Below are 16,309 nucleotides of genomic sequence, written 5' to 3'. Positions count from 1 at the left end.
AAAGTCCCATGATTGAACAGCCTAACTCCAGTGCTGTGGGACAGCTAGGACCACTGGTCATTTTAAGCCCCAAAATTTCATGTGTGCTTTAAAATAAGGCCAACTCCCACCATAAAAATTTATATCAAAGCTGGAACAAGACAGAAGTAATTATTTCTGACACTTGAAACCGTGCAAAAGCTTTTCAAAAATATCATAACCAAGTTAATCCCTTCTTTCCAATATACAAAAGGAGACAAATTTCTCTGCGCTTTCTAAATTAAAATCAGTTTATTTTCAGCATTTGTAATACAAAATAACAGAATTTTTAAACTATCACAAGTATGCTTTTCACAAGGGGCTTACTAGAAAGTGATTCTATAAAGTATCCTTGAAATCTAGTCATGCAAAATAGAAAATACAGAAAATGAAGAAGTCGGAGCTGCTGACACTTCTCCATTTGATTTTCAGATGCAAAATCATTTTCTTGGGAAAAGTTACAGCAGCCCTTGACGCTTCAAGTCTTCATAGGTCTTTTTATTCACCACATTCCCACTGGAATCCTCATATTCCTCCTAAAATGGAATGAACAGTTTAGAGGTATCAGCCCCAGACTGGTTCAGGTTATACCACAGCATTTGAATTTCAGCTCCAGCAACTTCTCCTCAGCGTGACCTGCCACCAAGAAGCCACCTATATTCAAGTATACAGTAGATTACCAGCGGGCTGCACAAAAGGAGCTTCATCCTGCCAGTTAAGGGGGGTTACGAGGGCATGAAGCACTTTTACACTTTGGTACCCACCATGGTTTATCCAGGCTCAGAATAGTTAAACGTGCAGGCTACATTTGTCACTGCACTCCAGAGCTGTCTGTTACCCAGTCCCCTGCAGGACCTTTTGAGTCAAAAGTTTAAGAAGAGGCACTAGTGGAAGTGAACATCCTTCTCAATAAACAGGTCCTCTTCCTTCTCATGGGACACACAGGACTGATATAATAGAGCAAAGTAAAGACACCTAAGAGACAAAGGGCTCAACCTGCCCTCTTAGAACTACTTTGCAGGGCAGCAGAGGAAGCCCTTTTCAACCACCACCACTAAGAGGAGCTGTGCAACCAGCAGTGCAGGTTCCTACTTAGCTCTCCAGCAGGAATGGCATTCCTGCAGGAATTCTTTGTCAGACCCAGACAGTTCATGCAGGCTAAGAGGGGCTTCCCAAGTGCATGAAACTAGAAACATCCAAATGCTTCTAAAAACATCTCACCTCTGTATCTGGCTGCCATCTCTCTGAAGCTTTCTGCTGTTTCAGCTTTGCCCACACTGCAAATACAAAGTCATACAGAATCTGAATGCCATTTCCCTTGAAAAACTAGCTTTTAATCTGGAGAAACACACACAACGTTATTTTTTAAATATTCCTCATCACTTCAGCAATCTGGGAATGTATCTACTATCCATCACCCCTCTGTCCAGGGTTTAGCAATGCTGCCTGGTGAAATTCTGGCACAGAATTAAAACAAACAAGGCTTTAAAGTGAACATTCAGGATGGGACAGAAAAACAAAACAAAGATGCAAAAACAGTGCTTCAGAGACTCAGCTCCAAAGGAAGTAAGCTGACAATAGCTTGTTTGGGAAATTGAGATTTTCCCTGCATGGCTTCTTCCTGGCAAGAATTGGTTTCTCTCTAGGAACCATAACGTATCTGTTAGCCTAAGGGAGGCAGGTTCAAAAGACAGTATCTGCAGGGGTACCCTCAAGATCATAGAATCATAGAATCATAGAATCATAGAATGCTCAGGGTTGGAAGGGACCTCTAGAGATCATCCAGTCCAACCCCTGCACACGCAGGGTCACCTAGAGCACGTGGCACAGGACTGCGTCCAAGCGGGTTTGAAGATCTCCAGAGAAGGAGACTCCACAACCTCTCTGGGCAGCCTGTTCCAGTGCTCTGTCACCCTCACTGTTAAGATACCAGGATAGACTGGCTGTGTCAAATCAGAATCACTACAAGTCCTAGGTACTGTAGGCTTCAAAATTCTCCCTATAGGCTCGACCTTTTCTGAAGGTTTTTCCAGCTTACCCAGGAAGAGAGATGGTGACGGACAAACCAAATAAGTTGTAGACACTGGGGAACAATGCAGACACCCTTTGCCTGAAGAAATCCTGTCCTATTACACTTGGCTGAGATTCCACACATGAAACATCACAGACAAAATACTTTGCAGTGAATAAGCATTGCTAACAGTTCTAACAAACATCTGCTCATACAGGTATCCAAGGAGAAATAAGCCACTCCCTTGAAAAAGCAGGAAGAGATTATCTAAGAAAGGGTCATGCCCCACACACCCTGTTTCTTACACTCTTTTATCTAGTTAGTCTCTGGTCATGGAAGGAAAATCAAGTTTTGGCCAGAGCTCAAATGGCCATTTTTATGGCACACGTTCCCTATTCTGTGCAAACAAATGCTTCAACTGCTTACGTGAGACAGCATCCTCAATCTGTGTGACATTGGCAAAGTGTGCAGTGTTGGGAATGCCCAGGCATCTCATTCCATGAGCGTGGCGCCATTCCTAAGAGGTGAGGAAAGAGATCAGTATTGTGAGAGGAAGTGTGAGCAACTAACCTAATGTATGAAAATCTGGACGGGATGCAAAATACAGGATCAAAATACAAATCTACTGGTCCTAAAAAGTTCTGTAAAAATAAAAATACAAAATATATATTTTTCTATATTTTAGACAGCAACAATACCCTGGCAGACAGTGGGTGTCCTGCACCAATCCCAGACATTGGAACCAGAGCTCAGACAAGAGGGGACCCCACAGGACCTGGCAGAAGACATCTTAGCAGGATCATATACACAGTTCCAATAGCAGGGCCCTGTATCATCAGCCCACACCCACATTTTCAAACAGAGCTAGAAGTGCCACTCAGACACTTGTGTTTATTGGTTACTTTCTATCAAGACTATTTGAAAGCTGCAGTGATGCTTGTGTAGCAAAGGTCACTTACTGCAAAGTGACGCTGGAAGGCCTTGGGACCCCGGTACGTGTAGTTACCACAGATCTCGCAATTGTAGTTGATGTTCAAACCATGTAATTTATACAACCAGTAAGGAATTGGCTGTCAACGAGAAAGGAACACAGATTATACCCACTGGCAAAACAGGTTCAAATTGAAAAGCAGCCTGGATTCAGTGAAATATCCTCCCACTTCTTCAATGCAGTCCACCTCAGTTACCTTGCCATCCCAACCAAGAGGCAAATTTTTAGGATTATAAATTATTTCGTTTTCTTCATCTTCACTCTCACTCTCGCTGATCTGCTCTTCCTCCTCCTCCTCTCTCTCTTCTCCTGTCCGTGCTTGCTTACGCTGCACGTTCTCATGAGTAAGGTGTCTCTGTTCCTAGAACACAGGAAAAGAGAAGGAAATGTTCACAAAACAGATAGCAGCAAAAACAAGCGCAAACTCTTGCAGCACAAAACACTTCCTCAATGTATAGAGGACAGAAATGAAAACACGGTTTGAAAGAGAGAGCTCTCTTTTTCAGTTAGTCCAACAATCTAAGAGATTTTAGTACAATATTTCATATTTCAAGAGAATAAAAGAAAAAAAAAAAGGCTTCTCCAGCTGAAACTGTAGCCTTCATATCTGGAACTGTGATAAACACAAAAGCTTTCTGAATAATTAGCTATTAGAAACATAACTTTAAGGCAACAGATTCTATTTACTAATGGGAAAAACAAACAAACAAAACTATCTGTTAATATGAGCTCTTGAACATTATGAGTCTGGATGTTGATATCTCTCTTCTACATACACTGTCTAAGAAAGCAGCAGACAGAGATGACCTTCCAGTCACTACTCAACAGTTCTGTAGCTCAAAGGAAAATAGAAATCCTTACCCCAAGCACTTCTACATACTCATATATCTGAGCTTCCAGGAATGCAAGATCTTTATTTCTTTCAGTATCTCTGAAAATAGATATGGAAAATTTATGAAATCCATTCCAGAACTGCAAACACCACGTGCACGCTGGCCCCTTAAGGACACATTTGACTTGCAGATAGAAGAAGAAAATGAAAAAACAAACAAACAAAAAAAAAAAAACAGAAACAAATACCAAACAGCTCGTATAAACAAAACTGCACACACACAGGCCATTCGACTCAAATATCTTCTATTTGGCTCAGGAATCATTTGACCCAACATGAAAGGCTTTTTATGCCCCAGGAATGTCTCTGTCGTAACTGTAAGAAGTGATGTTTATGGAATAACTTCTCATCCAAGTGAAGGGAACAACTGCAACCTGAGAATGGCCTTAAAGAACTCACCTTTTGCTTCCTTTTGTCTTTGGATTCTTGGCAAACAAGGAAGGATCAAGTGCCTCCAGGGATTTGCCTTTAGTGCTAAAAAGTCTCTGAGCACGCTCTTCCAGAGTCCTACAGAAAAGCAGAGAGGGAGTGAGTCTACCACATGGATTCATGTCAAAATAACCATTTGAATTCCTCCAACAAAACTAGAAATTGAGCTTTTAAAAGGTCATATCTCATATGAAAACCACCGAGAACCATTCAGGATGTTTCCAGTTAAGGAGTCTGACTCAATAAAGTTTTTACAAACGTCTCTGTCTTCATTCTTTAGGCCAAATTCTTCTACAGAGGACACTTGAGCACATAGCATGCTTCAAGGCACAGCACCCCCGTGATTAGTCTTTAGTGGTTTATCTTTTGAAACATCATGAAAATAATTCTTGTATATGAGAGAAGACAGAATAAGTATGCCATAAAAGGAACGTATGACAGAAAGGAAAAAAAAATCAAAAACTGGAAAAGATCTATAAAACGACTGTATCTTACCCGCCACATTTCAGACCCAGAGCCAATAAAGCTGATTTTAACCTATCCAGTCCCAGGGAGGCCAATTCCTGTTTAGTTAAAAAAAAATCTCAATAAGGAGGAGCTATTAAGCAAATACAATGTGGATTTACATTAAGTCATTAAAGGAAACTAGCAGTATTCACCAAGATGGGCTCCTCCCTCTCACTGAATCACAGAATCACAGAATTGTCAAGGTTGGAAGGGACCTCTAGAGATCATCCAGTCCAACCCCCTGCACACGCAGGGTCACCTAGAGCACGTGGCACAGGACTGCGTCCAAGCGGGTTTGAAGATCTCCAGAGAAGGAGACTCCACAACCTCTCTGGGCAGCCTGTTCCAGTGCTCTGGCACCCTCACTGTGAAGGAATTTTTCCTTAAGTTCCTGTGGAACTTTTGGTGCTTCAGTTTGTGGCCATTACCTCTAGTTCTGTTGGTGGCCACCACTGAAGAGACCAGCACCATCCTCCTCACTGCCTCCCTTGAGGTACTTCTAGACACTGCTCAGGTCCCCTCTCAGCCTTCTCTTCTCCAGCTGAACAGGCCCAGCTCCCTCAGCCTCTCCTCATAGGGCAGATGTTCCAGGCCCCTGATCATCCTCGTAGCCCTGCGCTGGACTCTGTCCAGCAGCTCCACATCCCTCTTGTCCTGTGGGGCCCAGAACTGGACACAATACTCCAGATGTGGCCTCACCAGGGCTGAGTAGAGGGGCAGGATCCCCTCCCTCGACCTGCTGGAGACGCTCTTCTTAATGCGCCCCAGGATCCCATTGGCCTTCTTGGCCACAAGAGCACACTGCTGCCTCATCCACCATGACACCCAGGTCTTTCTCCGCAGAGCTGCTCTCCAGAAGGTCAGTCCCCAGCCTGTACTGGTGTCTGGGGTTATTCCTCCCCAGGTGCAGGACCTTGCACTTGGCCTTGTTGAATTGCATGAGGTTTTTCACTGCCCAGTTGTCCAGTCTGTCCAGGTCCCTCTGGATGGCAGCGCAGCCCTCTGGGGTATCGGCTACTCTTCCCAGTTTCGTGTCATCAGCAAACTTGCTGAGGGAGCACTCTGTGCCTTCATCCAGGTCATTGATGAATAAATTGAACAGGACTGGACCAAGGACTGACCCCTGGAGGACCCTGCTAGCTACAGGCCTCCAACTAGACTGCACCGCTGATCACCACCCTCTGAGCTCTGCCATCCGGCCAGTTCCTAATCCATCTCACTGTCCACTCGTCTATCCCACACCTCCAGAGCTTGCCCAGACTGAAATGCAGTCTGTGACAAGTCTACCTAGAGATTTCATGTTACATCTCCTTTACTGGAAGAAAGGAAGTCAGCTGCATAAGCCAAGTCTTATCTAGAGCATAGACCCACAGATGCAATCCCAGCAATGAAAATTCTGGGGACACACAAAGTGGTTAAATTTCACCTGTCCAAAATTTAGCACCATGTGCAGAGTACTAAAAACTTACCTCCCAAGAGGAAAACGCGGAGAGATCCAGGTGGGCTCCAGCATGAGTGAGCGCACTGCTGGTCTCTTTCTGCAAGAAAAGCCACGCGCAAGATCTCTGAGATATGGTGCAACACTTGAACAATATAATACTCTAAAAAAAGGCAATTCAATTTGTAAAGAGAAAAAAAGTCTACCACTAAACTGAGCAATGGAATAACAGAAAGGATTCCAAAAGCAGCAGATCTTAACGGACATATAAATCAGTATCAAACTGCATCTTTGTGATGTGCAGCTACACACGGCGTACACCTTGCTGCATCACTCTGTGACGACTTAGCACAGGGTTCATAGAAAACACATCACAAACAGAAGTGTTCACACGTGCTCAGCTGCTGCTCACCGGCCAGCCAGGGAACGTTCCATTTTCCCACTTCTTCTCAAACTCGGTCTGAATTTTCCCAAAAAGCTCATTCTGGTCCAGTAATGGTTTCACCCGATCAGTGTACTCCTGCAGGTACTCAAGAAGCATTTCAAGGTACCTAACGGGGTAATCATGAGCACAAGGTCAAAATCTAACATTTTTCTCTAATCACGTCTTTGAAGCACAATTGCATCTGCTACACCAAAGAGAGGACATGAAGCTTTTGACAGTTTTTAACATGTTTTCCAGATACAACAGCGGCATGGCAAAAACGCTCACCTCTTATATTCAGCATTTTTTCTCTCTTTGGGAATATCGAAGAGTTGGTCAAATGTGGATAAGTAAGTGATATAATCAAGTTTCTAAAAATAAAAAAATCAGTCAGACCTTATACACAGGAAGCCAAATTAACATCCAGTTTTTATTTACCATGCCAGAAAAAAACAAAAACCACCAGCTCATGCCTTTATTCTGGAGCACATATGGCCAGTGGTCTCTGGGTGCTTTCTAATACATCGCCTCAGACACCAGTCTAGTACCAGACAGTCTTTTTATAAGGCCATCACTGATACCAATGTCAGAGAGAAAACATAAATTAAAGGTAATGAAAGAAGAACCACAAAAAGGCATTCAGAATTCAAATGCTGTCAAACTGTATGTGCCACAAAGTGACTTTGAAATAGCGGTTTGGAAATAAACTACTCAATGTAAAACAAATAATAACCCAAAACCAAACTGCACAGCTCTGAGTGCTGCGTAATGGAACCCTATTATGTCCCCAAACTCATGCAGCCACCTACCTCTGAGGATTTCAGATTAATGTATTTGAGATAACAATCATGCAGATCTAGGTATCGTCCATATCCTTCCTCATCCGTGAACTCCACTAGATCTGTGCAAGAGATTGTGAAGAGCTTTATTATGAGCTTAAGCTTCCTGACTCATAAGACACAAGCACCAGAATCTGAAAAGGATTAATTATGGATTCATTTATGCTTAAGCAAGATACCTGGCTGCTTTGCTATGTAAACACACCACAACACTTCCCAAGAGAGGCAGCACTACTGTTGAATATTCCGGGGTGGAATTCCACCAGTTTGGGAGAAATTAAATTAAATAAGAACAATTTTTGAAGTACTTTGGTAAAAGGGAGGTAGAATTCTGAAACACACAAGACAGCCCACATAGCTTATTAAATAACTCCTCTCAAGCAAACACATTTTAACCCAAATTAGCCCCAGAACGGGACTTACTTTGCGCCTCTTCACTTGGGTTGTCTCTGGCCTTCAGCAGTTCCTCAAACTCCACTGACATTGGAACACAGATCTTCAAAAACAGGCAGAAGTTTCAGAAAAAAAGATTACTTCAACCAACTTCCCAGGACAAGCAGTATGAAATTACAGTAGGAATCTAATAACTGAAAAGCCATCCAGCACAGTGTAAGATCACCTTGTTCCAAATCCTAGTTCCTTATAACATGGAGGAAAAAAAAAACCCAACAATTCCAGTTCCCTGCTGATTCTGGGCACTTGGTTCCTCTCGGATAATGTTCACTTGTGCCCTGGGCAACCCTACCTGCACGTATACATGCTGTGTAGCTGAACTTGTTGCATAGCAGAGGGCAACTTTTCTTGCTACAGAGAGCAAAAAAGCTTCTGAGGTGCCCACAGTCCCATGTGGAGATGGAAGAAACAGAGCAGCAGAACACAGAGAAATTTCTTTGCTGTCCCAAATCTACTAGAATTAGCTCTCAGCACAGAAGAGAGGTCCTGAGCTCACCAACAGCAGTAAGGTCAGAATTCCCTCACCACTGCTTTTGTGCAAAGAAGAAAAGATGCTACCTGTTAATCCAGTGCTGGGCAGTAAGGGAACGACCTGGCCGAACACTGGCTTGCGGGGACGAAGTCCAGCAGACCACAGGTCACCTGCTCTTACAAGGCAGACAACTACCTACCTCATTCGGGTGCTTCCGATGAAATTCTTTAATCTGTTTTAGTCTGTTGTAGAATTCTGCAAATTCATTCGGCCCCGAAATGGCACTGAGCTCTTCTTTTCGCAAGCTGTGAGTTCACGAAACAGAGATCACAAAGGGAAGGCCAAGCCCGTGGCTACCTCCGCACCGCTACAACCCTGCCCCGTGCCCAGCGCTGCCCTTTGGTTGCCCCAGGCCTGGCACAAAGCACCGGGCACCCAGGAAGCCGCACATGGAGCTCGCAGGCTCCTGCTTTGAGACTCGAGGCCTGTCTCCTGCTGGGGGTTTCCTGAGGGACATTGAGGGCAGCTCGAGGGCCTCCCGAACGCGAGTGACCGTGGGCGGGTGACAAACTGCGTGTGGGGGCGGCGCCCCGCGCACTCACCCGTCCTTGTCGTCGTAGAGGTCCCGCAGGTTGCCGCTCACCTCCATGTAGCGCTGCGGGACACAGCGGGCGCCGTGAGGCGCGGCCGGCCCCCCCGCACCTCCCCCGCGCCCCGCGGCCCGCACTCACGTCCTGCATCGCCCGTGTCCGGTGGTCCGAGTTGATCTGGTCGCGGAGCTGCGGGGAGAGAGCGCGGTGAGCGCGGCCCAGGCCCCGGCCCCGCAGCCGGCCCGCCCCGGCCCCGCAGCCGGCCCCGGCCCCGCACCGTGGACTTCTTGGTGAGCATCTCCTTGACCATGACGTCCATGAGCCGCTCGCGCTCCTCATGGTAGCGCCGCTGCTGCTCCAGGATCGTCTCCATCCTCCCGCGCCGCCTGCGGAACCGCCGCCGCTGGGCGCTTCCGGTCCCGCCGCGCCCGGCCCCGCCGGCGCCCGCGCGCCAAGGTTCCGCCGCGCGGGAAGGTTCCGCCTCGGCTCCGGTTTTTCCCGCTTTTCCAGCCCGCGGCCTCAGGCGCCGCCGGGCGGGGGCAACAGCGGCCGGCGGGGAGGAGTCAGGGCGGCCAACGCGGCGCTGCCATGGGCGAGCGGGGCCCGCGGCGTGCGGGGCCGCGTCCCGGGCAGCCCGGAGCGGGTCCCCCCCCCGGCCCGCGGCTCCTCCCGCCCCGCCGAGGGGCCCGGCCCGGCTCCCCCCCGGCCCCGGGGGGTCCGCGCGTGACAGCCGCCTCCCCCCGCGCGGCCGGGATGAGATCCAGATGTTGCGGCGCTCCGCGCGCTCGCGACGTTGCCTTTTTTGGCTAAAAACGGGAGGCCCCGGAGGCCGCCTGGAAGAGCGGCCCGGGGGCCCTTTGCGCGGAAACGCTCCGCGGCCGCTGCCGAGACGGGCGCTGCGGGAGCCGGGCGCGCGGCGCGGGCTCCGCGGAGCCCTGCGTGGGCCCAGCAGCAGCGAACCCAGAGCGCGCGTGGGTCACAGCGCAGCCACGGCCGCAAAAGCTCGTGGAAAAACGGCCACGGCCGCAAAAGCTCGTGGAAAAACAGCCTTTCGCTGCCGCTGTTCCCGGGAGCCTGCGCAGAGCCAGGACGGCGGCTCCGGCACGAGCTCCGCAGCTGCCTCCGTGGTGCCGGCGCCAGCGGCTCCCGCGGGAGCGGCGCCGAGGGGGAGCCAGAGCGGGGCCCAGGAGCCCAGAGGAAGTCGTGGAGCTGTTAGTAAACGTAAAGGAATCTGCGGAAAGTAGTTGCAGATGTTGAGGGAATGAACGGGTCCCTGCTGATAAAAGGGAGCAGCGAGCGCAGGGCTGCAGCGAGGGCTGCCTGGAGGTGCCTGCGGCCACCAGCGGAGACCGCAGCAGCCTCTGCCCCGGCCTCCGGAGCAGGGGACACATTCCTGCCCCGGGGACACAATTCCGCAGTCGCGGGAGTGGCAGCACAGCCGGGGCTGGGAAGGGGAGCGAGGAGGGGGGACCGTGAGCGGCCACGAGGCCGTGTGGGGTTGGGGAAATAACCTGCAGGGAGCCCCCGTGGCCTCCGCTCCCCAAGGCCGAGGCCACGCACAGGGCTGCGAGAACCAGCGGGCCCAAGAAACACACGAGAGCAAGGCTCACTAAGACAGTTTTATTATATAAAGCCTTAGGAAACATACAGGAGGCTGGGGACACTTCCTTCTAGAGACTGCTCCAAGCTCCTCAGAACAGCAACCGCACAAACTCCAATTTGCCTGCATCAAAGCTCCCAGACGAGGGGTCAGCAAGGATCTGAGTACAGAATTAACAACTCTTCAACATGCAGAACATTCCCCACTCGTAGGTGAAGCCTGTGGCAGGGGGCTAGCCCCTTCAGCCCGCGGTCTGGTACAAAATGCCATACAGGCACGACGAGAGAGTATATAAAAGGAAAAAAAAAATCCAAGAAGTTGCATTGAGAAAAGCACATGGCTAAGCAGGAAAGCAGGGCTGGCACGAGCGCCCTGAGCAAGACAGAGCAAAGGCGCTGGAAAGGCAGGGTGGCACAAGGTCCCACAGAGCCTGGAGCAAGGACAGCACGAGCCCCGTGTGACACCGCGAGGGCTCGGCGGCCGGGAAGCTGTTTCGCACAGCTAGGGCCAAAGCGGGGACATCTTAGGAGATTCAAAGCTTAGGAGGTTGAAAGTTTCTGCCCAGGCAAGGCCAGATGTCCCCTTGATTTGCCTCTGTTTTGGGGGGACACAATGGGAATGAGCAGGGCTGGGGAGCCCCTCACTCTGCTGGCCACGGGGGGACACTCAGCCCTGCAGGAGGGAGCAGAGGCGGCCGGGGGAGATGCCGGCACAGACAGGACAGGGACAGGGACAGAAAGGCGGCAGGGCTGGAGCGCTCCTGTTCTTTCCATGTCTGAGCAAGAACATTTCCAGGGAGCCTTGCGGAAGGCTCTGGATTCAGGAAAGGTGAGGTGGCTACAGCAATGGGGTCTGTTCCGCACGTGGCACGACGCGTGCTCTTGTGGCCGCGCTCCCGCGCGCTGTCCCCAGCCCTCCCGTGTCACGCAGTGCCACCTGCCAAACCGCGTGCAGAGAAAGGGCTGTGCTGCAAAGGCACCTGCTGCACAGGCCCGTTGGCACAGCCCGGGAGCTGCTGCCTTGATCGCTCGGAGCACAGGGAGCACACAGGGAAAAGGGAGGAATCAGCACTGTGCAGAGAGCAGCGGCTACGAGTTGCCAGCGCGGCCGGCCCTTCGCTCAGCTGCGGCCCTGGGTTCAGCTAGCGCCAATCAGACAGGAAGCAAAAAGAAAGACTAAATAATGGGGCACCTTAAAGCTCCCTTTTCACTTTTATTTAGCTCTGGCTCTGCACAGAGCCTTAGCGTAGCATACTCTAGCCTTCATGGAGGGACACGGGACCCTTTGGAACACACCGCAGTTCGGGGTCAGCCCTCATCTCCTGCGCCTTGTGCTCTGCCCTTGAAATGCGATTGGGGATATTTGGCACAAAGACCCTGAGGAGTAGAGAAAGCCCCTGCCCCACGGCGGCCTTGGAGGCTCATAGGTCGCTGCTGCAGTCGCGGCAGAGGATCTCATCGTTGTCAGGGATAAAGCCCTTCCCAACCAGCGAGGTGTTGCAGCGGGCACAGTTAAAGCAGTTATGGTGCCAGTGACGGTCCTCAAAGGAGACGTATTTCCCGCCTCCAAAACCTGCAGGAAGGACAGAGAACAAGGTTAAAGCTGCTGGAGAAACTAGGACAAGCTTCCTGCACACAAATGAGCCTCTTCTGAGCTCTTCTCTTATGCACATCCCTGCACTGCAGCACCCAACACCCCACGGTAGCGAATGGATCTGACACGGGCATCCCTGCACTACGTGGGCACGAGGAAGAGCAACACCACCTGGCACAGGAATTGTGCAAGGCTGAGATCCTGGACCAGCTCCATCGCTTCCTCCCCAGATAGGAGCACAGAGCAAAGCTGCTCTGTCACTTGGACTGACTGCGCTGGAGCAGCCAGCAGGGACACTGGAGCAGTCCCTCCAAGGCAAATACTAACAAAATGTGAGAAAAAGCTCTCCTGCCACCAGCCGTGTCCAGGCTCCCCCAGAGGGCAACTGCCCTCCCAGTGTGGGCAGCCGGGTCACACGTGAACCGCTGAGGGCAGTTTCACTCGGAGAAGTCACCTCCCGCCTGGACACAGGGCAGGTGAAGTCACGTCCCCCTCGGAGGGACGCGCCGGGGCCACGCCGCACGCTCACCCGTGATGGGCTTCGTGCAGGCGCTGCACTTCTTGGCATAGAGGTTCCCAAAGCACTTGATGCAGTAGGGGTTGTCATCCTGGGAGGTGAACTGCTGGCCAGCCAGGGGCGTCTTGCAGCCCGTGCAGACAAAACACTCCTTGTGCCAGGGCTCGTCGCGGTAGGTCACTCCGCCCTTAGTCAGGGACTGCAGGAAGAGAGAGCACACGGGTGACACGTGGCACCATGTGGAGCTGGTGGCCAGCGAGGTGGAGGAGTCCTCTGCTCTCCCTTTCCAGCTAGGATTTGGAGCAGAGCAACGCAGGAAGCAGCTCCTGGCACATTTACAGCAGCCTTTAACAGCAGGATGAGGGGACACCTCCTCCGTACGTACCTTTTTGCAACGAGTACAGCGAGGAGCAAACTTGCTCTCATAGCAGGGGACACAGTAGTAATCCTTCTGGTCTGGGATGAAGGACCGTGACCCGATGGGCTGCTGGCAGCTGCTACATATGAAGCAGTGTTCATGCCAGGTTTGCCCATTGTACTCCAGCTTGCGGGATCCTGTAGAGAAAGCCATTCTCAGTGTGACACAAAGGCACAAATCACCCCCCTAGGTCACAAGGAGACTGCATAGGGCACCCCACAGTGCTGCTCATCGGGCCTTTCCACCCGCCCAGCCACCAAGTGACCCAGCGGAGCGGGCACGCTGCAGCTGGGAACAAGCGCAGCGCTTGGCTCCGCGTGCCCCTACCCGGCATGACGGTCTTCTCGCAGGCAATGCACTTGGAGGAGAACTCGCTGCAGTAGCAGTCGTTGCAGAGCAGCTCCTCGTCCTGGCAGGTGAACGGCTCGTCGGCCAGCGAGCGGTCGCAGCGGAAGCAGCGGAAGCAGTGCTCGTGGTAGTGGCGATCCTCGTAGTACAGCTCCTGGGGACGACAGCGGCACGTGACGAGGGCAGGGGACGGACGGGTCCTGGCGCCAGCTCCTGGCGCGGAGCCCCGTACTCACCCTGCAGTCGTGGCCGATCAGCTCCTTGCACTCGTCGCAGGTGTTGGCAAAGTGGGCGTCGTAGCAGGGGATGCAGTACGGGCCCTTGTCCATCTGGATGTACTTGCGCCCGTACAGGGACTCCTTGCAGTTGTCGCAGTCAAAACACTCCGTCATGGTGCCAGCTTGGGGGCCTCCTTCGCCTGCTAAGGGATCAACAGAGGTGCTGGGTCAGTACGGGCTGACCCTGCCCGCGGTGTCCCTGCACAGCCCTGGGGACAAGGGTGGCATCGTAGGGACCCGGGCCCGTCAGCAGCCACCAAGAGGGCAGGACAGGGACCCGAGCATCTGTTCCTGGGCTGCCCACGCTTCCAGAAGCTGCTGCATGAATCGGTGCTGCAATGAATCTTCAGGTTTATACATGAGCACTAAGAGCCATGCTCAGAAAAACCGAGACACCTACGTGTGCAAACGAGCTTCTAACTGTCTGTCTCCTTGCTTGGAAGCAAAGGGTGAATTATGACCAAAAGAGTGAAAAAATCCCCCACCTTTCTGCATGAAAGGTTTGGATTTGGTACCCAGAACAGGTCCACACGCGTGCACAGCACGGGAGGGACAGCCGCCTTGGGGGCCATCAGTGTGACCATGAGCCCCTCACAGACCCAAACTCAGCTGCCCGGCCCCACGGCAGAGCTTTCCCTGACAGTGTGTGAGCCAGGGCCTCAGCTGGTCTCGTTTGTAGCAGCTCAAATTCTGGAACCTCTCCAGAACTTTAAAGCAGCTGCTCCAGAGGGAAGCAGAAACCAGGAGCCTACGCCGTGCCCAGCTGCAAGGCTGCATCCCAACAAATCTCTGCACGTGGAGCTCCAACTAGCAGTACTCTCAAGGGAGAAAGTTTGGGGAGGGTTTGTGCTTTACATACGACAGAGCGCCTGGGTTCTGCGGGCAGGACACCAGGCACTGCCCCATCTCCTGCAAGACAGGAGGCCTGGGGAGATCCTCCAGACAAACCATTTCAGTTTACCTCAAACATGAACTCAGGAATAAAAGTATCCTCCGCCTGTTCAGCGTAACCTGCTTATTCCTAAATATGGAATTCTTCACTTGTACCTTCACACCCTTCCTTAATACCAACTTGCTGTCAAGTGTAGACAAGCCCACAGAATTACAGCGGAGTGCTCGGCCGCGGAGCGCCGCGCTCTGCAGTTTTCTTTGCGAAACCGCCCACTTCACAAGGAGCTGCTGTGGCACAACCTGCAATTTGGCCCTCACGGGGACAAGCAGCTCAGTGCCACCTCCCTCCCTCCCGCTCCGCAGGGAGCTCCGGCTCGGCGCAGCCGGCGCTATTCCGGGTCCGCCTGGCCGCACGGCTCCCAGCTGTTGTCAGGCTTGGCCAGCGCCGGGATAGGGCTGCTGGGGAATAAATCTACTGTTCCTGCATGGCTACGTGACTGACAGGCCGGGAACAAAGTCCCTTTTCAGACGATTCCGGTGCTCAGCTGCTCCCTCCAGCCTCTGCCGCTGCCCCAGCCGGGCTCGCGGCGGGATGAGGGCGGCCGAGGAGGATCCTGGGCCCTGCCGAGCCCGGCTCCAAGGGGAGACCTGACATCCCAGCCGGATGCCAGGCTGATGCCGAGCGCCAGGATCAGGGCGCTGCCGCCAGCCCGTGCCACACACCCAGCTCCCTCCTCTGCCCTTCCCAAGGCCGTCCAGAACCTTCCTCTGCACAGAGAGAAACCAAATCAAAACCTTCCTCCTCCTCCTCCCATGCTGCTAGGGATAGGAACTTTCCAAGGTGTGTCTGCAATAAAAGGGCCTCCAGAAAGCGCTCGTAGCCAGCAGCCGCGGCGCTGCCCGGGCCGCGCTGCCTGACGACTCCATCTCTGGCTGTGCCACCCCAGCTCAGAGGACGCCCGAAAACGCGAGAGGAGGAAGAACTGCATGGGAGAAGCCTTGGCTCTCCCTAGTGACACCGACCCAGCTCTCAACCCTGTTCATCTCCCCGCCAGCCACAACCCCCTTCTCCTTCCGCGGGCACCGAGGCGCTTGCCAGGGCACTGCTGTGAATCCCTGGCAAGGCGCAGGCGCCCGCGGAGGGCAACACAACCCGGGCGCTGCGGACGGGTGGAAACCACACGGTGCCCGGAGCCGCCCTTGCAAGCGCCCTGCGTTCCCTGCTGCGTTTGCCTCCTCCCTTGAGGAGCTTCTCCCCGGGACGGCCGGGCGGTTGGGTGACTTCCATGTCCCCCGGCTGTGGCCCGGCCGCTGGCGCAGCGGACGCCAGCGCTGCGGCACCGCAGACCACTGGGAGAGCACGCGCAATCCGTGCCATGCTTCCTGCTCCGGGAATAAAGAGCAGACCCAGGAAGTTTGCTTGGGGGTATTTGCATTAGATAAGCTGCGAGGAAGGGATCTGCGTGCTCTTTGTTCGGGTGCGCTGGGAAGGGGCGTTAAAGCCCTGAGCAATGCCAGAGCAAACACTGCATCCTCAGCCCCAAGGACCCGGCCCTGCTGGAGACCAAGTTCATGGAGAGGAGGAAGGTGAGACAAAAGA

The 16,309-nt window shown here is 52.4% G+C and overlaps 2 protein-coding genes across 2 annotated transcripts; both read right to left on the bottom strand.

Moving 5' to 3' along the window:
- Positions 1–251: 251 nt before the first annotated feature.
- Positions 252–9,461, bottom strand: SF3A3 (splicing factor 3a subunit 3). The gene is made up of 17 exons (XM_088531161.1): positions 9,342–9,461; positions 9,206–9,253; positions 9,077–9,129; positions 8,674–8,779; positions 7,973–8,045; positions 7,520–7,611; positions 6,999–7,081; positions 6,699–6,837; positions 6,318–6,386; positions 4,837–4,904; positions 4,312–4,419; positions 3,882–3,951; positions 3,217–3,381; positions 2,989–3,099; positions 2,456–2,546; positions 1,240–1,295; positions 252–554 (listed from the first exon to the last, which is right to left on the bottom strand). Exons 1-17 carry the CDS (start codon positions 9,435–9,437, stop codon positions 477–479), a joined length of 1,506 nt encoding a protein of 501 aa, XP_088387287.1. The 5' UTR covers positions 9,438–9,461; the 3' UTR covers positions 252–476.
- A 2,402-nt stretch (positions 9,462–11,863) lies between these two features.
- On the bottom strand, positions 11,864–13,985 carry FHL3 (four and a half LIM domains 3). The gene is made up of 5 exons (XM_010227564.2): positions 13,777–13,985; positions 13,520–13,694; positions 13,160–13,329; positions 12,787–12,973; positions 11,864–12,236 (listed from the first exon to the last, which is right to left on the bottom strand). The coding sequence occupies exons 1-5, from the start codon at positions 13,930–13,932 to the stop codon at positions 12,085–12,087; spliced, it is 840 nt and encodes a 279-aa protein (XP_010225866.1). The 5' UTR covers positions 13,933–13,985; the 3' UTR covers positions 11,864–12,084.
- Between the last annotated feature and the right edge of the window lie 2,324 nt (positions 13,986–16,309).

This window comes from Tinamus guttatus, unplaced genomic scaffold (assembly GCF_059628265.1).
Source record: "Tinamus guttatus ecotype Peru unplaced genomic scaffold, ASM5962826v1 Tinamus_guttatus_pri_ptg000397l, whole genome shotgun sequence".
Taxonomy (NCBI): Eukaryota; Metazoa; Chordata; class Aves; order Tinamiformes; family Tinamidae; genus Tinamus; species Tinamus guttatus.
Note: the sequence above shows the minus strand (reverse complement) of the source record. Positions and strands in the feature narration are given on the sequence as shown.

What these genes read in the sequence shown, in the direction of transcription:
- SF3A3 (XM_088531161.1), bottom strand. Translation starts at nt 9,437, where the DNA reads ATGGAGACGATCCTGGAGCAGCAGCGGCGCTACCATGAGGAGCGCGAG. An exon ending in GGACACGGGCGATGCAGGAC is followed by an intron (nt 9,130 to 9,205) that starts GTGAGTGCGGGC and finishes TGTGTCCCGCAG; the next exon opens with CGCTACATGGAGGTGAGCGG. An exon ending in AAAAATGCTGAATATAAGAG is followed by an intron (nt 6,838 to 6,998) that starts GTGAGCGTTTTT and finishes TTACCCCGTTAG; the next exon opens with GTACCTTGAAATGCTTCTTG.
- FHL3 (XM_010227564.2), bottom strand. Translation starts at nt 13,932, where the DNA reads ATGACGGAGTGTTTTGACTGCGACAACTGCAAGGAGTCCCTGTACGGG. An exon ending in CGAGAAGACCGTCATGCCGG is followed by an intron (nt 13,330 to 13,519) that starts GTAGGGGCACGC and finishes CTTTCTCTACAG; the next exon opens with GATCCCGCAAGCTGGAGTAC. An exon ending in CTGCACGAAGCCCATCACGG is followed by an intron (nt 12,237 to 12,786) that starts GTGAGCGTGCGG and finishes TCCTTCCTGCAG; the next exon opens with GTTTTGGAGGCGGGAAATAC.